Genomic DNA, 21,951 nt, shown 5'->3' with positions numbered 1-21,951 from the left:
ATTCTCCCTACAGTAGGATTCCATCCGGGGACACTGGTGCTCCCTCTCTTGGGGTAACAGGTGAGAGCAAGGTCACTGGGCCTGACCAGAGGGAGAATGAGGACCAAAGGGGTCCCCAGGTTCCTGCTGGCTCAGATGATGGAGGGTGAATGGTGGACAGCAGGGACTTGGCCACATTCTGTTAGGGGGGTGGGGAGGAAGCTCTGGGGGTGGGGAGGGGGAGCCTGAGGGCCCCAAACACCTGCGCCTGGAGTCACTCCCGCATGAGTTTCCCCAAGGAAACCCTCAGGCTCTGCAAACAGGGGCGACGACCCAAAGCCCCGCTGAGCACCTGGCTCTTCCAGACCCCCCAAGACTGTCCCCCAGCGGTTCCCAGCCAGCGACGGGGGCGGGGGAGGGGGGGGTGCTGTCTCCCCCGGGCTCCCGGGTAAGCTAAACAAAGACTGGGGCAGAGACCGCTCCCTCCGTCGGGAGCTCGACGCGGCGCGGCGACCAGGGGACGGGCGGGGCGGGCGGGGCCTCCCACCGCGCCCGGCGAACTCGGAGCAGCGGAGACCCTTCCTCCCGCCGCCTGCAGGAGGTGAGGACCAGGCCGAGCAAGCCGGGCTCTCCGCTGGGTTCGGGTGTCGCGGCGTCTAGGTCGCCGAGGGAGGCGGAAGCCGCGCGCCCAGGAACCGCCTCCCCGGTCCAGCCCCCAGGCCCGGAGCAGCACCGGGACAGGCGCCGACGCTCCGGGCGCCCTCGTGGGCACGCCCCCCGCGGCGCGCCACCCCCGGCCCGGCCCCCGCCCCCAGCAGCGGTGGCTCTGCGGAGGGGCCCCGGGTTGCCCGCACCTGCACCCGCGCGTTGGCGGCGGCGACGCGGAGGCCTGGCTCCCCGCCTGCGCGTCTGTCTTGCTCGCGTCTCTCTAGGTGAGTCGGCAGCGCCCCGAGGCCCATCTCCTGCCACCCCCCGGCCACTGCGGCCGCGGCTGGTCCCGCTGCCTCGGTGCAGCCCCCGCGCGCGACCCCGACCCGCGAGCCGGCCGCCTTGTCGCCGGGCCACACTTCGCCTAGGAGGGCGGCATCTCCTCCCCACCCCACTCCACCCCGCCAGGGCTCTTCCTCTTCGCCTTCCCGGCCCGACGCGGGGACCACCACCCCCCCCCCCCCACCAGGGCCAGGGCCCCGCAGCACCGCGCCCCCCCCCCGCGCCTCCCCGATCGCAACATCGGGGGCGGCAGGGCCTTTTCGTACGCGCGGCGGGCAGAGGGGCACCCTCCCGCCGCCTCCCGGAGTATCACCCGCGCCCACCCCGCGCTCCCTCTCCGCCTCCCGGAGTTCACCCGGACCAGGTGGCGGCGGGCGCCTTTTAGGGGTGCGCGGTCGTGCAATTGGTGGATTTTTTTAAACCGGTTTGGGGGGGGGGGGAGCGCGGCGTGGGGGGCGGCGAGAAAGCGCTCCCGGCGGCTCCTCCTGCTCCGCTCCTCGCTCTCCTGCCTCTTCCCTCCTCGCCTCCCGCGCTTCTGTCCCCGGCTCCGCCGAGCGCACTCCCCCGACGCCGCAGCCGCGAGGCGGGCAGCTCCGGACGCCGAGATGAAGGTGCTGGGACACAAGATAGAGCTGCTGACAGGTACCGCCGGCCCTTCCCGGCCGCCGCCCCTCGGCGCGGCCTCGCCGCCCGCTACTTTCCGAGTTGGAGCAGGAGCCGGGCACGGTGGCGGCGGCCAGGGCTTTGGGGTGTCTCGGGCTGGCGCAGGAGGAGGGGGTGCGGACGCCAGCTAATTCCCACCTTGTGCGCTGCGGGTTCCTGTGCGGAGCCGGGCCCGGAGACGACTTGGGGCGGTGCCCTGCCCGGCTTTGCTCTCCGAGTCTCCGCGGCCCGGCGTCGGGGTGGGTAGAGCGCTTGCTGCCGGGACGTGGTCGGGGGAGCGGCCCGCTGGAGTCAAGCTCTAGTCAGGTCTTCAAAAGAAGAGAGGGAGCTTGGAGCCCCTGTCCTTCTCTCAGGGTCGCTCGGCTCCCCCCAGGAAAGGCGCTCCCTGGGCTCCAGTAGACCTCGGGGCGGGCGGGGGAGGGGGCTCGGATTTCCGGCATCCTGCGACAACCTGAGCAGCCCTCCCTGGGAGAAGTCACTCGCTGGAAGTAGGGGCCAGTGACCAGGAGAGGGGGGAGCCAGATTGGACCCTGATGACCAGGAAACTTCAGCCTTGGGCCAGCCACTCTGCTGGAAACCACATCCCGGGCGCAGTGGCTGGAAACAAAAGAGGACACTGGGTCGGCCCTGGAGAGGAAGAAGGAGATGGATGGGGCAAGGGGTCTGAAGGGTGGAGACACTCTCCCAGACCGAAGGGCTAACCCTCCTGGTGGCTCCCGTGGTCTCCCCAGGGGAGAGGTGCAGAGAGACCTAGACTGGAGGATGGGGGCTGGGAACGGGGAACAGCAGGGAGGTCCAGATGCCCCCAGGTTACGGGCTCAGGGGTGCTCAGTCGGTGTGTCCTGGAAGGACACGTGGGTTCCAGAAAATGTCCTCTGGCACCTGGGAGGTTCAGTCCCTCGCCTGGAGGGCCTTGCCACCTGGTGCATGGGTACAGAACAGAGAACAGGACAGGGAAGGGGGCCCAGTGTGGGGACACACTCAGGAAGCAGGGTGGAGCCCGAGGTGGGAGACAGGAGGGGAGAGGAGAGGTTTGAGCAGGTGGCAGCATTTGAACTGCACCCTAAAAGACAGATTTTCTATTAATGGAGAGGGAGGCAGTGCTCCAGGCTGAGGAATGGAGGGACCAGCCTATGCAGAGGGCTTGGGATATGAGAGAGGCTTGAACTAAGCAAAGGCTGGAGGGCTGGAGTGTGTGGGATGGAGTGCGGGGAGGGGTTAGGTAAAGCCCGGAGTTGTGGGTAGGGGTTCAAGTAACAGTGAGTGCTCCTTGGCTCAGGCCAGGCTTGTAGAGAAGAGGAGATGGGCGCTGCTCCTGGAGCCCTGGGAGCACTGACCAAGCACTCAGAAAAGCAAGATCTGAGCCCAGTCAGCCAACGGCACCCCTGCCAGCTCCCTGCCTGTTTTCTTTGTAGGACTCACCTGAGGCAGGCCAGTCTTCGTGACTTCAGAGGGCATTGCACAGGTGGCTCGACTTGTTGATCCCCCGGGGGGAAAGTTTTCACCACCCCATGGGTGGGTTTTTAGAGCTCCCCACGCAGGACAGAACTCCTGGATCCTTCTCCTTTTCTAGCCCCAGAAGGGCCTGGAGGAGGAATGTTGGGATACATGCGTGGGGGCTCTGGCAGGGGTCCAGGCTGTGGGGTCCCAATACAGTGTACCCTCATCCTCTGACTACATGGGTCAGGGCCCCTCCTCCCTCATCAGACAGATTTGCCCAGTTCTTGAAGACTCTGTGCCCCTGGCCAGGCTGGAACAGGGCTCCCTCGGTCACTGTCTTCAGTCCTGGGCTCCCACTGACATTTTTTCTCACCAGGCCCTGGGAGACAGGGCATCCCCCACTCCGGTGGTTTTTCCAGCCTTCCCTCTTTCTCCAACTCCCTCCCATCCTCTTCCTGGTCCCGCCGATCTGGGTTCAGATCCCAGCCCCACTGCTGGCCGCCTGCGTGATCTCAGATAGGTTGCTTGACCTCTCTGACTCTGGTTTTCTCATCTTAGAGGTGAAACTGTTGACCCCGCCCTCTGTAAGCTGGGGTGAAGCTTGCTGAAATAGCACAGGTGACATGCCTGGCTGGGGCCTGGCTCCTGGTGGGCACCTCGTGGGCTTCCTCTCCCTTCAGGTTCCTTGGTCTTAGCTGTCCCTGTGATGGAGAATCCACCTGCGCTGGCTGATTGGCCACTAGGAAGTCTGGATCTATCTTCACCCACTTTATACCTGTTATATGCATCTCTGAGATTTTGACTCATCTGCTCCACTGGCTGATGAGCAGGTCACAGGTGGTGGCTGGTTTCTTGTGGTGACATACAGCAAGCGCTCAATAATTGTTGACTGAGCCAGGCTCAGCAGCATCTCCAGGATAATTTCATAGAGGTCTCCAACTCCCTGCCTGCACATCAGCATTAGGAAATTATTTCACTGAACCTCTTTGTTCAACTCATGTTTATTTAACTGTTTATAGTTTTCACATTCTCCCATTTTATTATCATGATCATTTTACCAATGAGGCCAGTCTCTGCCTCATGTCATATGGCTGAGGTGGTGCTTTGTTTCAGACCTGAGGCCTGAGCCATCCTATGCGTTTCTAACTGCCTGGCTCCTCCGGGCCAGTCTCACAGCTGCTCTTCCCTTCACTTTCCTCATCTGTGAAATGGGCTTGTCGTGGTACCGCCCACACAGTTGTGAGACTGTGTGCAAAACCTTGAGAGCAGCGTCTGGCAGGCGGGCCGCGAATGGCAGAGGTGGGGCTGTTGTCCCTAAGCTGGGGTCTCCTCCCCTTCCCTCTGTGCTCCTGTCACCGGATTCCTTCTTCAGGGAATTTCCAGCTCCTTTCTTCCTCTGGGCTCTCCACACAATCCAGGCCTCCTGAGATGTGCCTCTGGGGGACACTGCTTCAGCCTTAGTTCCCCGTCACATGGGAAGGGGAGACATAATTTTTTAGGGTTCAGTCCTGCTGGTCTGATGTCCGCAGCTCTGACACAAGGTAGGGAAAGCTAGGCCCCCCTCACTTCTGGGGCTGGAAGGATGCCCATGAATTGTTATGGGCAGCCCGAGCCTCTCTTTGTTTCAGCGAGAAGAGGGGGTGGTCCTTCACCCATGAGCAATGCTTAGGCGGCCAGCACTTAGTTTCCAGACGCCCTTCCAGGGTCCTCCCGCACAGGAAGAGCAGGGATTCGAGAATCAGAGGGTGTGAATTTCAGAGTGTCCTCTCTGCTCTCGGCTCCTGAGCATATTCTTAATTTCTCTGATCCTCCGGCTCCTGAGCATATTCTTAATTTCTCTGATCCTCCGTCTCTTTATCAATAAAATGGGAGCAAAGGCCCTCCCTCGTTAGTGTGGTAAGAAGGACTCAGGACTCCGTCCTGCCCACGCACAAGCTCTCTGCGGGCTTCAGAGGACAGACTCTCCGTGCCTTTTTTTATTCCTTAGTGAGATGGGAAAAGTGGGACATTTGTCTATTTGCAAGCAGGAAGGTGATGGTTTTTGTGCATTTGTTCTCCAGCAGTCTGTCTCTAGGAGGGTTCGGAGTCAGAGCTCTAAAATGGCAGATTTAAGGCTCTGAAAAATGGTCCCTTGGGAGCCTCAGTATTAGACGCTGGAAACTTTCAAAATATGCTTGATGTGTGATTAGAAAGCCAAACTTTTGCCAGTTCAGTCTGGAATTTTGGTATCATTTTAGCGCGTGGAATGTGTATTTAAATAGTGTTATTGTGGGCAGGTATATGGGCAAATATATGTGGGGAAAACTGAGGCATAGATTTACCGCTCCCCCAACCCCCAGGACCCTGAATCCTCATTGCCAGCCCGTCCATTTTAGTAAACTTCACTGCTTCACCCAGGTGCTGGAGTCAGGTGTGAAGGGACACGTGGGCTGCTGGACGAGGTGGGGAGGGGAGCAGATCCTTACATGGGGTGTAGGGAGATGGGCAAGCTGTTCCACTGGTGCAACTTTATGAAGGGCAGGATGGCAATAATGTATCGAAAGCTCAAAAATATGTGTGGTCTGTGACTCAGCAGTTGAGTTTTTAGGAACAAATAAAGATGTGTTCAGAGGTGTTTGTTCAAGGATGTTATCCCGTAGTTGTTTATAGAAAGGAAAAAAAAAAAAAACCAGCTGGAAACAACATAAATGCCTAACAGTAGGGGAGGTTAAATAAACTGGAGTACATTCATACCAGGGAACCTCAGGCAGCTGCAAATTGGGCTGCCGAAAGTCACTTACCCACCTGAACAGATGTCTCCTGATAGACATATAATAACGTGATGACAGCTCACACTTCTATGGCATTTGTCGTGTGCCAGGCACAGTCCAAAGCACTTTCTATAAGTTAACTCATCATCATAACCACCCTATGAAATATGTGCTATTATTTCCTCCTTTTAGACAGATGAGGAAACCAAAGCCCAGAGAAGTTAAGTAACTTGCTTAAGGTCACACAGATGGCAAGTAACTGGCTGAAATTTCAACCAGGAGATCTGGCTCCAGAGTCCAAAAGATGTTCAGAACAGTGTTTTTTGTTTTTAAATGTACAGATTAGCACTGAAAGTGAAAGGAGATAAGCAAAAATGTTAACAGTGGTTTCTGGGATCATATGTGAATTTTTAACTTCTTTTTGCTCTTCTGTTCTTCTGATTTTTCTCAGTGACTGTGTATTGCATGACATTCAAGTTCTATTTTTAAAAACGAAAAATTAACAAATGCATAGGGGAACGTGCGAAGCACTGGGGGTCTGATGAAACCAGAATTCCTGGGGGAGTTCTGAAGGCAGTCTGAAGTCTGCTTTTGTGGAGAGGGTATGTTCTTGGAAAACTCGAGGGAGGGTCATTCATGGTAGATGTTGAACTTGCCTTTCCATAAGCATAGAGAAGAGGAAGTCGTGGACAAAGTGGATAACATACAGCTGGGGTGTGTGTGTACACACGTGCTAGGCTGAATTTTGGCCTCCAAATATATTACTATCCTAATTCCTAGAAGGCCTTCCCTGATGGCTCAGCAGGTTAAGATGCAGGAGACACAGGTTCGAGCCCTGGGTCAGGAAGATCCCCTGGAGGAGGAAATGGCAATCCACTCTGGTCTTCTTGCCTGGGAAATCCCATGAACCAAGGAGCCTGGTGGGCTGCAGTCCCACCAGGGACTGAAAAGAGTTGAAAAGAGTCAGATACAGCTGAGAGACTGAGTAGACGCACTCACAGATCTTATTTGCAGTGTGTGGGATCTTTTGTGGCATGCGAACTCTTAGTTGCAGCTTGTGGAATCTAGTTCCCTGACCAGGGATCGAACCTGGGCCCCCTGCATTGGGAGTGCAGTGCCTTAGCCAGTGGACCACCAGGGAAGTCCCAATCCTCAGGTGCTTTAAACACCGAACTACAGATGTAAGGTACACTCCGACCAAAATGACCATATGTCTTAAGCCCCATAACCAATACCTTTGAGGACCAAGGTGTGTTTCCAGTTCATGCTGGGGCAGGGGTGGGGAGATCAGTGTAGGCCCCATGTGCCTGGTGATGCTCCAGCCCTGGGCAAGTGAGAACCCTGGCCTGTCCCACCTGAGCACTCACCTGCTCCTCGCCCATCTGGTGAGAGCTCTGGGTTCAGACCCCATCTCTGTGGAGAGTCCATGCTTCTCCCCCAAAGTGCAGACTCTAGAACCCCATTGGCAGCACCCCCTGGCTCAGGTCTAAGCCAGCTGCCTGGGCTTTCCCCCCAACCCCAACCGCTTTTTCCCAAGGCCTTCTGGACCCATAAACAGCAGCTCTCTCCCTCCAGTGGCTCAGGACAAACCCAGATCACCCTGGACTCTTCTCTGTCTCCCATGCCCCACATGTGATCCACCCGCAGCTCCCGCCGGCTCTACCCTCAGAACATACCCAGAACCTGGGGACTCCCCACCACCTCCACCCCAGGCCTTCAGCATCTCTTTCCTGGATTACTGCAGCGACTGGTCTCCCTGCTCCCACCCTCACACCCTAGGTCTGCTCCACCCATAGCAGGAGAAGGGAGCCTTTAACATGGAAATCCTATCACATCACCCTGTTGCTCAAAACCCTCCAAGGCAGAGACTTCCCTGGTGGTCCAGTGGCTAAAACTCTGTACTCCTGATGCAGGGGGTCCAGGTTCAATTCCTGGTCAGGGAACTAGATCCCACCTGCTGCAACTAAAAGCTCCCACATGCTGCAACTAAAGATTCTGCATGCTGCAACTTAAACAAAAAAGATCCCACATACTGCAACAAAGACCCCACATGCCACAAGCAAGACCCAGTGCAGCCAAATAAATAAATATTAAAAACAAAAAAAACCTCTAAGATACCTCAGGAAAAGCCAGGGTTTTTCTAACAAACCTTCTAGATGAAACGTGATCTGATGCCTCCTCCACTGTTCACTCTTGGTCCTCATCCCTCCCTCCCCGCTCCCCTCGACTCACTCTGCTCCAGACACGCTGGAACCCAGCAGGCAAACACCTGCCTCACGGCCCTAGCACTTGCAGTTCCCTCTGCCCTGAGCACTCTTCTAGGCATCCGCAGGGCGCCCTCCCTCGCCTCCTCCACGCCTTCGCTCTCGTCGCCTCCTCAGGGAGGCCCCCTCTTACACTGTTTCAGATCACAGCCCCACGCTGCTCCCCCTCCTGTGATGTTGCCTCCTAGTGCACCTGCCATGTCTGACATACCATGTATTTACTTGGATTTGTTGATTGGAATTCTCCTGAAAGTTCCACAGACGTGGGGCTTCTTGTCTGTCATCATTGGTCTTTTATCTCCGGTGCCTGAAACAGTACCTGGCACATAGTAGGTCAGCATTTGGCGACTGAATGAATGAGTGAATAAATGAAGGATGTAGACCTGGGCCACGCGGCCGCCCTGAGAGCGTGGTCATTCCTGTGCCATGTGGGCTGAGAATGGGGCCGGGGTGACATTTCCACACCCAGCTGCTGCTCTGAGAAGAGATGGCCTGGGGCTGAGCGGCCCTGACGCACGTCCCCCTTTCTGCAGACGTTGTATGTGAAGCAGGGTGATCCTGGGGGCTTGGGAGGCAGTTCAGAGGGGCCGGGGGCTTTCCGGGAGAGAAATACCCAGTCAGAAAGCTGCTCCTTCAGGCTCTCTCTTTCCTGCAGACCACAGTGCAGAACTGCGAGCTGGGGGAGACTTGTTGCCTTGTGTTACCCCCCTTTGAATCTTGCACAAACATCCAGTATCTTTGTTTCTGGGATGTTTGCCAAATTAGGCAAAGATACAGGAGTGAATCGACGCACCTGTGTTAAAGAAACTTGAGAATTTGTGGCCCCAAGTGCCAGACTGAGAGCTTTTTAACTTTTGAATGTGGGTCATGGTTACCAGTGTTGATGCCACTTCTGTGAGCCTGTGAGGGGTGGTCTGGAAGGGGCTGGCTCACCCTCTGAAGAGAGAATGCAGCCCGCTGCAAAGAGGGGTCTGCGGCCCTGGAATTTCCCTGTGTCCCCTCGGGCAGGCCCCATCCTGTTCCTTTTCGTTGGGTTCCTTTAGCATGTTAGACTGGGACTCCAAGAAAAATGTCCCAAGTTTAAATTAGCTTCTATGGTATGTGACAGAAAGCCAAAGATAATAGTAATAGATTAAACGGCAGAACAGAAACACACTCACAGACATAGGAAACAAATTTGTGGCTACCAAAGGTGAAAGTGGGGGGGGGGATAAATTAGGAATTTGGGATTAACAGATACACACTACTCTAAAATAGATAAACAAGGACCTACTATATAGCACAGGGAACCATATTCAATATCTTGTAATAACCTGTAACAGAAAAGAATCTGAAATATATATGTAATATATAAAATATATGTATGTAACTGAATCATTGCTCAATACCTGAAACTAACACAACATTGTAAATCAACTATACCTCAATTAAAATATAGATAAAAGGAGATAAAAGTCTATTTCCCTCTTTTATAAGCAGAGTCTAGAGATAGGCCATCTAGAACTATGGCTTCATGATTCTCAAGAACTTAGGCACTATCTATAGTGCCACTCTACCACCTTTAGTATCCAGCCTCAGGGCCCAAAATGGCTGTTTAAGTGCCCACCATCACATCTGTATTCCAGTCAGCAAAAAGAAGGAAGGGTTGAAGAATGGCATGTCTCCTCCCTTTAAGACCACTCTCCCAAAGTCACATGGTTCCATTTACATCTAACTGGCTGATTGTTGTCATAAATAGGCTTTATTCCCATTGTCTACCTGCTCATCTAAAATTTGGGGAGCTAGTATTAAGAGTATCAAGGGAAGAACCAATACTGAGGGGAAATTAACAGTCTCTGCCCCAGTAGGGCTTTTTCCTGGCTCCATACAGAAGCTGCTTACACGGAGCATATTGTTGGGATTCCAGTTCTGTCTGCCCTTGGTCTGGGGATTGGAGGTTTGTTATGTCTGTGTTTAATATCTGGAACCAGGCTGTGTACAGAAACAGAGTTCACACATGGGTGCTGTGCCTCAACGGAAGAAGATTTTATAAAAGAGCTATGTTATAGCAACTCTCAGATGCACCTTTCTTCATAACTTCTCTGACACATATCCTCTCTTGGTGAGGCGGGCACCGGGACCACTGTTTTGCCATCACGGTACACCAGAAGATGTAGTCTGGTGGGAAATCCTGGAGGTGGTAGTGGAGCCCTCTTGGGAAAGGCTGTACCAGCGACATTCCTGATGTCAGCGGAGCTGGGACTCCGTGGAAAAGCACAGTCAGCCACAACCTCAAGACAGAGTGGTACTTCCCTGGGGGTCCAGTGGTTAAGAATCCACCTACCGATGCAGAGGATGCAGATTCAATCCCAGGTCAGGGAAGATTCCACATGCCGTGGAGCAGCTAAGCCCACCACAACTACTGAAGCCAGCAAGCTCTAGAGCCTGTGCTCCACAAGAGAAGCCACTGAAATGAGAACCCTCAGTGCAGAACCCTCGCACTGCAGCTAGAGAGGAGCACCCTTAGAGAAAGCCCTCTTGCAGGAACAAAGACCCAGCACGGCCAAAAAAGAGAGAGCAATTCAGAAACATCGGATCCTGAATGTGAAGAAGTTTTAGGAAGAACTGATGCAGTTTATTTCACTTCTATTTTTTTTTTCCATTTCTATTTCTTTGTAAGAATTTATGAACATTGTACAGCAACTATACTTCAATTTTCTTTCTTTTAAAAAAATTAATTTATTTACTTTAATTGGAGGTTCATTACTTACAATATTGTGGTGGTTTTTGCCATACATTGACATGGATCAGACATGGTTGTATATGTGTCCCCCGTCCTGAACCTCCGTCCTCCCACCTCGCTCCGCATCCCATCCCTCAGGGTCATCCCAGTGCACCGGCTTTGAATGCCCTGTTTCAGGCATCGAACTTGGACTGGTGATCTATTTCACATATGGTAATATACATGTTTCAATGCTATTCTCTCAAATCATCCCACCCTCGCCTTCTCCCACGAGTCCAAAAGTCTGTTGTTTATATCTATGTCTCTTTTGCAGTCTCGCATATAGGGTCATCGTTACCATCTTTCTAAATTCCATATATATGTGTTAATATACTGTATTGGTGTTTTTCTTTCTGACTCACTCTGTATAATAGGCTCCAGTTTTGTCCACCTCATTAGAAATGATTCAAATGCGTTCTTTTTAATAGCTGAGTAATATTCTATTGTTATACCTCAATTGTTTAAAGAAGAAAAAGAAGTTATAAGAGTGATAGATGTGGGTCTAAGTCTAAAAGAATAAAATATTTTAAAAAATTAATTACCAAAAGTTCTGAATGATAGGAACTCATTATGTTAGTGACAGTTCTGCAATTACTTTGTGTGTGTGGTAGGAATGAGCAAATAAACAAAAATACTGGGGATAATGATAGCCAGGTTTCTCACTGTGGAAGAAAAACAATTACAAATAATGAAAAAAGGGAAGTTAGGGGAAAAAAAAGAGGGAAGTTAGAATAAACTGAGTGGTGTTAAATTGGAATTAGAGATGTCAGTATAAATTCCAGATTTTTAATAGATATACAGATACATAGAGAAAAGTGTGTGTGTGAGGCAGAAAAAATATAAGATGAGTTTGGAGTAAATTAGAAGCTACTAAAAAGTAAAAAAGGACAGTGAATGGTGAAAGGACCCAAGAGCCAACTTAAAGAACTCCCAATGGCCAAATCTGGCACAATCAGAACAATAAAATAATAATGGAAATGGATTATAACCCATAGAATAAAATAAGTAATTGAATAAATCAGTGAATGGAGAAGAAAAGACAACTCTGTTTCTTCCAGGAGAAATCCAATTAATAAATGTAGAAGGGATGATGGAAATAGAAAACAATCATCAAACAAATACCACTGTAATAACTGTAGGCAAGCCTCATCCATAGTTGCTAAAATTAGTGGGCGGAAAGTATGATTAGAAACAAGATGTCTGTGTAATCTCAAAGTATCTTCCCACAAGATACGTGTTAGTTACAAAGGGGAAGATAGTAACTTTACCCTGGAGAAAGCTGCCAGAACCTGAATCAGGTGATCAAGCTAACGTTCCCCAGTAATAAGACAGACTGGCATCTTGTCCCCCATGAAATGGTACAGTGACAGGGGCACATCTCTTCTGCTGTATTCTTGCGAAAAATGCAAAACCTCGATCTAATCATAAAAAAAATAAAAAATAAAAACAAGAGACAACCCAGACTGAGGGACAGTACAGACTTTAACTACTCAATGTTTCTCGGGTGTCAGCATCATAAAAGACAGAGGATGGAGGAGACCACATGACAACTAAGGGCAGCATGGCGTCCTGGGCGGTCAGACTGCTGAAAACACGGGAAATTCACTGACAGTCTGCAGATTGCTTCACCGTATTATATCAGTATTTTCTCTCCTGGTTTCTCTAATTGATTATGGTTCTGTAGCACGGTGGCATTCTCGAGGAAGCCGAATGGGGAGCAGGTGGGAAGTTTCTGTGCTTTGTTTTTTTCCTGTGGTTTTTCTATAAATCTGAAATTATTTCAAAATAAAAAGTTAAAATGTAGGGGGCAGTATTAATTTCATCAGTATTTTTTTTTCTTTTCTATTTGTACATAAAATGTTAGTGTCAGCTCTAATCGATGGTATCTTAGATTTGATAAGATCTGCTATGTAGAATAAAAGTCTCCTTTTAGACTCTTCCAAACACATATTCGTCCTCTGAGATGAGCATTGTGATAGTTACCCTGATTCATTCGAGGATCTTTTTTTCTTTTTTAATTTGCAAATAAATGTACCTCTTCCGTGCATATATTTTTCACATAAATGGGCTTATTTATTTACAATTATTATTCTGTGCCATGCCTTTTTCTCTTACCTGTGTATTTAAGAATGCCTTCCCTATCTGTTTGAGTGGAGCTGCCTCATTTTTAAAATAGCTGTGTGGTGCTCTGGGGTATAGATGTGCCAGGGTTTATTTAACCATTCTCCTGACATTTATTTTCCTTGTGATGATTCTTTTCACTTTTTTCCCTATTCCAAAGAGCACTGCAGAGTGCACCCCTGTGCATAGCCTCTTTGTGTTTTTCTTCAGGATAAATACCTAGAGACAGAATTGTAGCGTTGAGAGAGATTTGCATTTTTACAAACTACCAACTTGCCCACCAAATAAAGTTGAACCCACTGCAGTCCAGCCAATGGTGTATGAGACTACGTATTGTTTCCCCACAACCTCATTGACATTGAATGTTACCAATCATTTAATACTTTACAGTCTGAGCAAAGAATCATTCATTCATTTCATGTCATTCAACAAACACACATCATGTCAGAAAATATTAACAATTTATTTCCATTATTATTGCCATTATCATTGTTGTGGGCATGTGATGGGGAAAGGCATTTCAGGCAGAGGGAACAGCATGCACAGAAGTATGTGCTTCCTGCAGGAAGAATGGTCTAACTGAGTCAGTTGGGGTCTTTAGCTGTGAGTGTCGGCATCCAAACATGGCTGCATTCAGCACAGTGGGAGTGTGTGTGTGTATGTGTGTGTGTGTTGGCAGGGTGGCAGTGGTTGTGGAGAGATAGGAATTCACGGGCCCAAATCAAGGAAGGAGCAGGAGACGTGGTCTAGGTCAAGTTTGGCATAAAGTAAGGGACTGTAATGAGAGAGGAAATGGAGGCTGGGCCAGAACATGAGATCATGTTCCCTGCAGCCTCCTGTTAGGCCGTCTACCCCAGGGAAACAGAATCTGTGTAGAGTAGGGTTTGTTACTTTTTGCGGGGGGGGGGGGGTGGGGGGGGTGGGTGAAGGGGGGACAGTTGGCTGCAATGCAGCCTGCAGGATCTAAGTTCCCTGACCAGGAATTGAACCTGGGGCCCTGGCAGTGAGAGCACTGAGTCCTGAGCCACTGAACTCTGGGGTTCCTCCCTGGATGCGCCACAGGGGACTTGCACCAGTCACTCCCTCCTTGCGCCTGTTCTTGCCTCACTGTGAGATGGGGATGCTGAGGAAAGGTCTGTCTCCATCCTAGCCCTGCCCCCAGCACTGTCCCAGCCCTCTGAGGTCAGCATCCAGACAGTGAGAGTGATATGAGGGGCCAGCAACTCGGGCAGCTCTAAACCCTCTACACAGTGCAGTTGGAAGCGAAGTTCCTGATTTCTGGGTCCCTGAGTTCTGGGACTTCTTTTCAAACCATGGTGCTGGCGTGGGGTGCATAGATGGAAGGGTATCAGGTGCCCAGGCTTGAACATGAGTCTGAACCTGCCCTAAGCGACCTCCTTCTCAATCTGTGGCACAGACCCCTCTCCCAGGGCGGCACTGCCCAGGCCAGATTGGCTCTGCTCCTTGTTCCATTTGCTCGAGGCTCTTCTCGTAATGGGATGTCATGACTAGGACTCAGGAGTGCACCAACCACAGGGCACCTTGGACCAAGACCCTGACCATGACCGGCCAGAGACCCCTCCCTCTCATGATTGAAAAAACAAGAAAGTCCTACCTCTTTTGTAGTTTGGTTTCTCCCTTTCCCGCAAGATCTGGTTCACCTGCATATGCTAACTTCACCCTAGTTGTGTCTGGCCTTCCTTCTCCTTCAGCTCTTGTGTTTCTCAGGGGGCAGCTCAAGGCGTTTTGGGGTGGGGAGCGATGCTTCCCTGCACAGCACTGCCTCCTAACCACTGTGGGCGCCCCCGGTTGCTGAGACAAGCTCAAATCCCTGCATGTATTTCCAGATGCCCCCTACTACTGACTGAGCTGGGCTTCCACTCAGCGATGACTGTATTCCATAGGATGCAGAGCTGCCACTGATCAGTTTAATTGAAGCATTTATTGAATAGGTTTGGGGCTTCCCAGGTGGCTCAGTGATAAAGAACTCACCTAGCTAATGCAGGAGATACGGGTTCAATCCCTGAGTCGGGGAGACCCCCTGGAGAAGGAAATGGCAAACCACTCCAGTATTCTTGCCTGGGATATCCCATGGCCAGAGGAGCCTGGCGGGCTACAGTAGCCCACGGGGTCGAAGACAGCTGGACATGACTGAGTGACTGCGCACCAACTACACACCTCAGGAATGAAATCATAGTACTCATTTACATTTTTAACCCCATTAAGTTTGAGGGTTCACGTGGCCCAGGTCTCAGCACAGAATCACATTTAAAGAAGCACAAAATCAGCAACCAAAAGTCATAGAAAAGAAATGCAATTCCTTTTAAAGAATTCACCCACCTTCACTCTGCTCTAGGGCCCCTTTCCATCACCCAGCCAAAGAGCCCTTGCTTTCTCTCCCTCACCCCTTTCCTGTCCCTTTACTGCAAACATCAGCAGAGCTTCCCTGCCGGCAGGTCTGAACCCTTCCTTAAACAGGAGACAAGAGAAAAAGAAAGTCCTCCAAGTAGGCAGAGGAAGGTTAGGAGGACCCCAATCAACTCTGTGATTTTTGTCCCATCCAAATGGGTATAGAAATCTTCTATTTTAAAAACACGTTTCTCAGACTCACAGATTTAGAGAATGAACTTATAGTTCTGGGGTGAGGGGAAGACTGTGGGGAAGGGATAGGGAGTTTGGGACGGACATGTGCACACTGCTACATTTAAAATGGATAACCAGCGAGGACCCACTGTATAGCACAGGGAACTCTGCTCAGTGTTATGTGCTCAGACTCTCCTGGATGGGAGGAGAGTTTGGGAGAGGATGGATACACGTGTATGCATGGCTGGGTCCCTTTGCTGTTCCCCTGAAACTATCAGGGGAACATTAACATTAACAACATTGTTAATGTTGTTCATTAACATTAACAACATTGTTAATCGGCTATACCCTGATACAGGAAAAAAAAAAAAGTTTAAAAAAATGAAAGAACACTTGGTATATAGTAAAAATACTAAAAATAAATTACAAAAACACATTTCTATCTGTTGTCTTTGTTGTACCTCTAAACTTTCTGAGGTGGGCAAAGGGAGGCTACCACTCCCACTTTGTAGATAAGCAATCCTCTTAGTGGCTTGCCCAAAATAAAGCTAGGCAGTGAGCGATACAGAAGAGATTCCAGTAACTCCGGGCCTAGCCGCTGAGAAGCTGAGGGTTGGAATTCATCCAGGCCCATTTGTTTCTAGCACTCTGTGTTGCCTTCAGGGACTTGGGGATTAAGAGGAGGGGAAAGACGGAGTGAAAAGGCCCATCGCTATTGCTCCAAGACCCCCTCCCCCCGGGACCTCCCACCGCACCTGCTCTGTGCCCCCTGACTCTGTACAGACCTGACTCAGGCTTCCTTGTGGGACTTGATAGGAATCGCACTCTCTTTTTGTTTTTTTTTTTAATCCTTTTTTTATTTTTTTTTCCATTTATTTTTATTAGTTGGAGGCTAATTACTTTACATCATTGCAGTGGTTTTTGTCATATATTGAAATGAATTAGCCATGGATTTACATGTATTCCCCATCCCGGTCCCCCCTCCCACCTCCCTCTCCACCCGATCCCTCTGGGTCTTTCCAGTCGCACTCTCTTTTTGGAAAGCTTTTTTCCAGCTTTATTGAGATACCCTTGACATATAGCATTGTATAATAAGTTTAAGGTATACATGTATTGATGTGATAGGAATCTCATTTTCTTGTAACTTTATCTAGCTCCCTTTTAAAACTTTGTTTGAATTACTTATTCTTGGCTATGCTGGGTCTGCGTTGCTGCCGGGGGTTGTGAGCAAGCAGAAGCCGGGGGCTACCCTCCTGTTGCAGTGCGTGGGCTTCTCATTGCGGTGGCTTCTCTCGCACAGGCTCAATAGCTGAGGCTCACAGGTTTAGCAGCTCTGTGGCCTGTGGGATCTTCCTGGATCAGGGATCGAACCCACGTCTCCTGCATGGACAGGCAGATTTCTTACCACTGAGCCACCAGGGAAGCCCCATCATAACTCTCTTAGGAAGGAGCTTGTCTGCCACCACCCTGTGGGAATGCCTGCTCTGGCTTCTGTTCTGGAGCCCCACACCACCACCTGCTGGGCCCTGGGCTGTCCCTGTTTTCCTGGGGCGGAGACATCTCCGGTTCTCTGGAGTATGAGGTTTCTCTTTGCAGCCCCCTTCCCCATCACCCCCTCCCTCACAGGCCATCTGTCCCTGCACTGCCCACTCTCAGCCCTTTTAATAGCACCGTCCTTGGGGAGGATGGGTCTCCAGGGTGGTTTCGTAACAGACCTGGGTGAGGGCGGGGACATCCCAGTCCTGCCAAGGCGTTTAATTGAGTCGGGTATTCAGGGAAGCTGGAGGCTAAAAATGCCCTAATGGGGAAGAGACTTTCAGGGTGGGGGCCCTTCTTTCAGCTCCCCACTGGATGGAGGGATGAATGTGCACACATCAGAAAGGATGGAAGAGAAAGTGGGGGAGGGGAGAGGGGACGCCGTTCTAAAAATACAGCCCATGTGCATTGTGTTAGCCGGTTTCCCTGGAAACCACTGGGAACAGAGAGCTCCAGGGTGGCACAAGGTGTGGGGACCTGGGTGCCCGGGCCAGCAGGGGCCTTCCTGCCTGGCCTCTTCATGCTGGGGACCAGGCTCTGCCAGGGGTGGCTGCACACTGCTGGATTAACCTTCCAGAAGGCCTGGGCGGCCAGCAGCTCCCAGCCCAGCCTCAGCATATCTCAACCCCAGACTAGACTGAGGTGGGGACCACCACGCGGTCGCAAGGCACCATCTTGATAACATTCTGAGGGCTAATGCTTCCTGCTTCTGATAGGATGGAAGGAAGCCCAGGGGAGATCTGGAGCTGCAACCTGGTCTCTGAACTGCCCACAGGAAATGGGTTCCAGCCGAGGTCCTTGGGTCCCAGGCAACCACCGTGCCCATTCCCCCATCACTAGGGCTTCCATAGGGAGAAGCCGCAGGAGCAGGGGTGGGCAAGGATGGGGGGCATCTTCTTAACCAGCTAGTGGGATGGTCAGCCTTTCAGGGCAGAAGGGAAAGTCTGAGGGCTTCACCTTTAAGAAAGACTGATAACAGAATTGGGAAGGAAGGAGAGAGGGGAGGGAGGGAGGCTGGAAAGAAGAATAGGAAGCCATCCTTCCAAGACAGACAGTGTTACAGAACCAGCACCGGGCTGGATGAGGAATCCAAAGACTCCATTTCCAGGCCTGGCCCAGGCTGGGCGTGCCGGGGATCTTCTCTGAGCTTTGGTTATCTCATCGCATTTCCCATCAGGGTGAAATCTAACAACACAGGAAAGTGCCTTGGGAGCTGTGGAGTGCTTTGCAAGAATAAAGAATTGTTAACGATCTTCAGATAGTCTTTCTTAATGGGTTTTTTTTTTTCCCCTGATTTCAGACTGTAGGAGCTAGTTTTCTGTCCTTCACTCAAATACCTGTTAACTTTATGAAAAGCCTTCCAGACTTCTGTGTGTGTGTGAAACTATTCATATTTCTCGTAATTTGGATAATACTGTATGCTTTATAACTTCTTTTAAAAAATCTATTACAACACAAGCATTTCTCACATTATTAAATAATCTTACAAGTTATTGTCTGCCCTATTTATGGACATTTGGCTTCTTATAGTTTTTTGGTTTTTTTTGGTTTTGTTTTCTATTATCAATGGCACTGGGGTGAGCTTTCTTAGAGATAAATCATTAGATGCTGGTTTTCCTAAGGAAATCAAATGATTTCAAATCAAATAATTTGATTTCCTTAGGAAATTTCTCCCAGGGAGAGGACCGCTGAGTCCAAGAGTAAGGACCTTTTAAATTATTTTAATTCAGTTCTGTAAAACTGCCCTTCAGAAAGACTTATCAATTTATACACTCACAAGCAGTATAAGAAAAGTGCCCATTTTGGTGCATCTTTGCCAGTGCTACAAACCTGTACCAATTCCATTAGCCAAAAAAAAAAAAAAAAATCTTGGACGTCTAGTGAGCTTTAATATTTCCCCCTGTATTTATTGGCTAATTGTAATTCTTGTGTTTCTCTTGGTGCATTCCTATTTATGCCATCCTAAAGTCCCAGTGAAGAATGGTGATGCCAGGCTAGACGGCTTATGGGGTCTTGGCACCCTTTCTGTCTGCCTTCCCCCCAACACTGGATCCTCCAGACACACACATGTGTACACATGACCCTTCCTCTCCTGGGGTTCAGAGGCCCAGAGTCTCCCCAGAACCAGCAGCCCTTAGGCATGGGCCCCTCTGCCTGTGACTGTGGTTGAGGGGTCACTGTGTCACCCCTCCCTGCTGGTGGTGTGTCCGGCACCCCTTCCTTCAGGTTCACACTGCCAGCCCCCCTCCCCTCTCAGAGCCCCCCTCACCCAGGCTTGTCCTAAGCACTGAGGATAGCCCTCAGCTCCCTCCGTGTCCTCCAGACCCCACTGTCCACTAATGACCACAGGGGGCTTCTGTCTGCTTCCCGTCCTGTGTCTGGCTTCCCCACACGTGTCCCCTGCTTCTTAATAAATGCAATTCACTTGAAATTGTTTCAAGGGTCATCGTATATTGTGTCGCTTTGCTTTTCCTTTTTCTTCTCTCCTTTTCCTTCCTCCCTTCCTTTCTTCCCTTTTCGCCCCTTCTTCCTTTTTTGCCCCTTCTTCCCTTTTTCGGGGGCTTGGGGGAACATGTTTTAAGAACAAATGATGTAACGGCCTCCCCTGAGTCTTGCCGCCTGGGTGAAGCGCTGGGCTGGGCCTGCTCTTGGGGACCGCGATCCTGGGATGGGGCGGAGCGGCCGGGTGGTGCCCCTGTCCCCGTGCGGGCTGGCGCTGTCCTCTCCTCCGGGCTGAGACGTCCCCGCCGCACCAGGCCCTAAGCCCTCGTCCTCGCCCTCCCTTTCCAGGGCTCCTGCTCCACGACGTGACCATGGCCGGCCTGCAGGAGCTGCGATTCCCCGAGGAGAAGCCACTGCTCCGGGGCCAGGACGCCGCGGAGCTGGTGAGTAGTCGCCCCTTCGCGGTCCTGGGGGTGGAGGGCGCCATCTCGTGGCTACGAAGGAAACTGCGCGTCTTTTCTCTGGTCTGACTGATGGCAAGCAGCTGACCGTCCATCTTTCTAGTCTGGCTGATGGCAAGGAGCTGACCCTCCGAACCGCGACGCGAGCCACGCGCCAGGAATCCTCAGGCCACCCTGGGAAGCCTTGTCCCTGCCGGGGGATTGTTCCGCCCGGGCTGAGCGCCCACGCAACTAACACCCAGCCAGCCTCGCTGGGGCTTTGGCTGTCTTTGAGGCAGGGAGGCTCTTGAGAAGAGTTATTTGCATTTCAGTGATGACAGAACTGAGGCGCAGAAAGGTTGACTCACTTGGCCAGGGTCACACAGCTATCAGGGAATGAGGCTGTATTCAACCCCTGGTTCTGGGCGGCCTTTGGACCCCAACAGGGTCCCCGCTGGCCAGTGCTGCCTCCAGCAGCGGAACCGCGCTTCCCCACTCACTCAACCCTTTCAGGCCTGCAGCTTCTCTTTCTTCCTCACAAGCCTCTGAGATAAGCCGGCAGGTGTTATCAGCAGCGCCGCCAGGAGCAGCGGGACCAAGGCATTGGAGGTTGTTGTTATTTTACCCGAAAGGGCCCTCATCAGGACCCCAGACATCAGATTCCAGAATTAATTTTGCCCACACTCCCTTGTTGTGGTCCCGTCCCGCATGACTTCCCTTTCCCTCCCTGCAAGGAAAAACTGGGGGTCCACTGCTCGTGGAGTTCTGGGGCATCAAAGCCACAAGTGTCTGCTGGCTATGCTGCCAGGCCTGCTCACTTTAGATGGGGAAGCCGGGAGCCCAGCCCCTGGGTGCTTAGCACACCCCCTTTCTGCCCTGCCCCTACCTTCCGCGGCCTCCCTCCAGAAGCAGGTGAGCACCGCATGTGGGGACAGAGTGGATGTGCAGGCCTCAGGGGGCCAGCTTCATGAGGCTGGCAGTCCTGCCCCAGAGAAGGGTACATTTAAAAAATTTTGTTTAAAAAAAAAAATTTTTTGTTTAATTGGAGGGTAATTGCTTTATAACGTTGGGTTGGTTTCTGCCATACAACATGAATGGGCCAGAAATATACATGCATTCCCTCCCTCCCTCCCTCTTGAGTATCGCTCCCTCCCCCCATGCCTGCGTGCACGCTCAGTCGCTCAGTCGTGTCTAACTCTATGGACTGGAGCCCTCCGGTGCTTCTGTGCTGGGGATTTCCCAAGCAAGAATACTGGAGTGGGTTGCCATTTCCTGCTCCACGGGATCTTCCTGACCCAGGCATCGAACCTGCATCTCTTGCGTCTCCTGCATTGGCAGGCGGATTCTTTACACTAGCGCCACCTGGGAAGCCCTCCTGCCTCCCCCTCCCCATCGCTAAGACAGAACCTTGAGTTAACTTATACGGCCTGATTACCTGAGGGCAGCCCCCAGCAATGGTCAGGAAACACTGGTGAGCCGGACACTGTAGACTTTTTTAAAATTAGTTTTATTTTTAATTGGAGGATAATTGCTTTACAATATTGTGTTGGTTTCTGCCAAACATCAACATGAATCAGCCATAGGTATACGTATGCCCCTCCCTCCTGAAACTCCCACCCAGCCCCCTCCCCATCGCGCCCCTCTAGGTTGTTACAGAGCCCTGGTTTGAGTTAGCTGAGTCATGCAGCAAATTCCCATTGGCTGTCTGTTTGACATGGGCTCCTCTGGTGGCTCAGACAGTGAAGAATCTGCCCACAATGCAGGAGACCTGGGTTCGATCCCTGGGTTGGGAAGATCCCCTGGAGGAGGACATGGCAAACCTCTCCATTATTCTTGCCTGGAGAGCCCCATGGACAGAGGAGTCTGGTGGGCTACAGTCCATGGGGTCGCAAAGAGTCGGACACGACTTAGCGACTAAGCACAGTCATCTATTTTACATACGGTAATGTATGTTTCCATGTTCCTGTCTCCATACATCCCAC

At 51.4% G+C, this 21,951-nt stretch overlaps 1 protein-coding gene and 2 non-coding genes across 6 annotated transcripts in view; 2 read left to right on the top strand and 1 right to left on the bottom strand.

The window, feature by feature from the left end:
* Positions 1-690: 690 nt before the first annotated feature.
* The window catches only part of NDRG4 (NDRG family member 4), a 42,720-nt gene continuing 21,459 nt past the window's right edge, over positions 691-21,951 (top strand). Inside the window, exons 1-2 of one of the 4 annotated variants that reach the window (XM_070451221.1) lie at positions 691-911; positions 19,878-19,972. In XM_070451221.1, the coding sequence (XP_070307322.1) occupies positions 19,901-19,972 (72 nt within the window). In that variant the 5' untranslated portion in view covers positions 691-911; positions 19,878-19,900. Of the gene's footprint in view, positions 912-1,440; positions 1,612-19,877; positions 19,973-21,951 lie in introns of those variants that run through there. The other 3 variants (XM_070451220.1, XM_020890711.2, XM_020890713.2) reach the window with 3 other exon arrangements.
* TRNAG-CCC (transfer RNA glycine (anticodon CCC)) lies at positions 6,891-6,963 on the bottom strand. The gene has a single exon. It is a non-coding gene; the product is annotated as a tRNA-Gly (tRNA).
* On the top strand, positions 7,693-7,765 carry TRNAR-CCU (transfer RNA arginine (anticodon CCU)). Its single transcript has one exon. It is a non-coding gene; the product is annotated as a tRNA-Arg (tRNA).

Source organism: Odocoileus virginianus, chromosome 20 (assembly GCF_023699985.2).
Source record: "Odocoileus virginianus isolate 20LAN1187 ecotype Illinois chromosome 20, Ovbor_1.2, whole genome shotgun sequence".
Lineage (NCBI taxonomy): Eukaryota > Metazoa > Chordata > Mammalia > Artiodactyla > Cervidae > Odocoileus > Odocoileus virginianus.
This window is presented reverse-complemented; position numbering and strand designations above follow the sequence as displayed.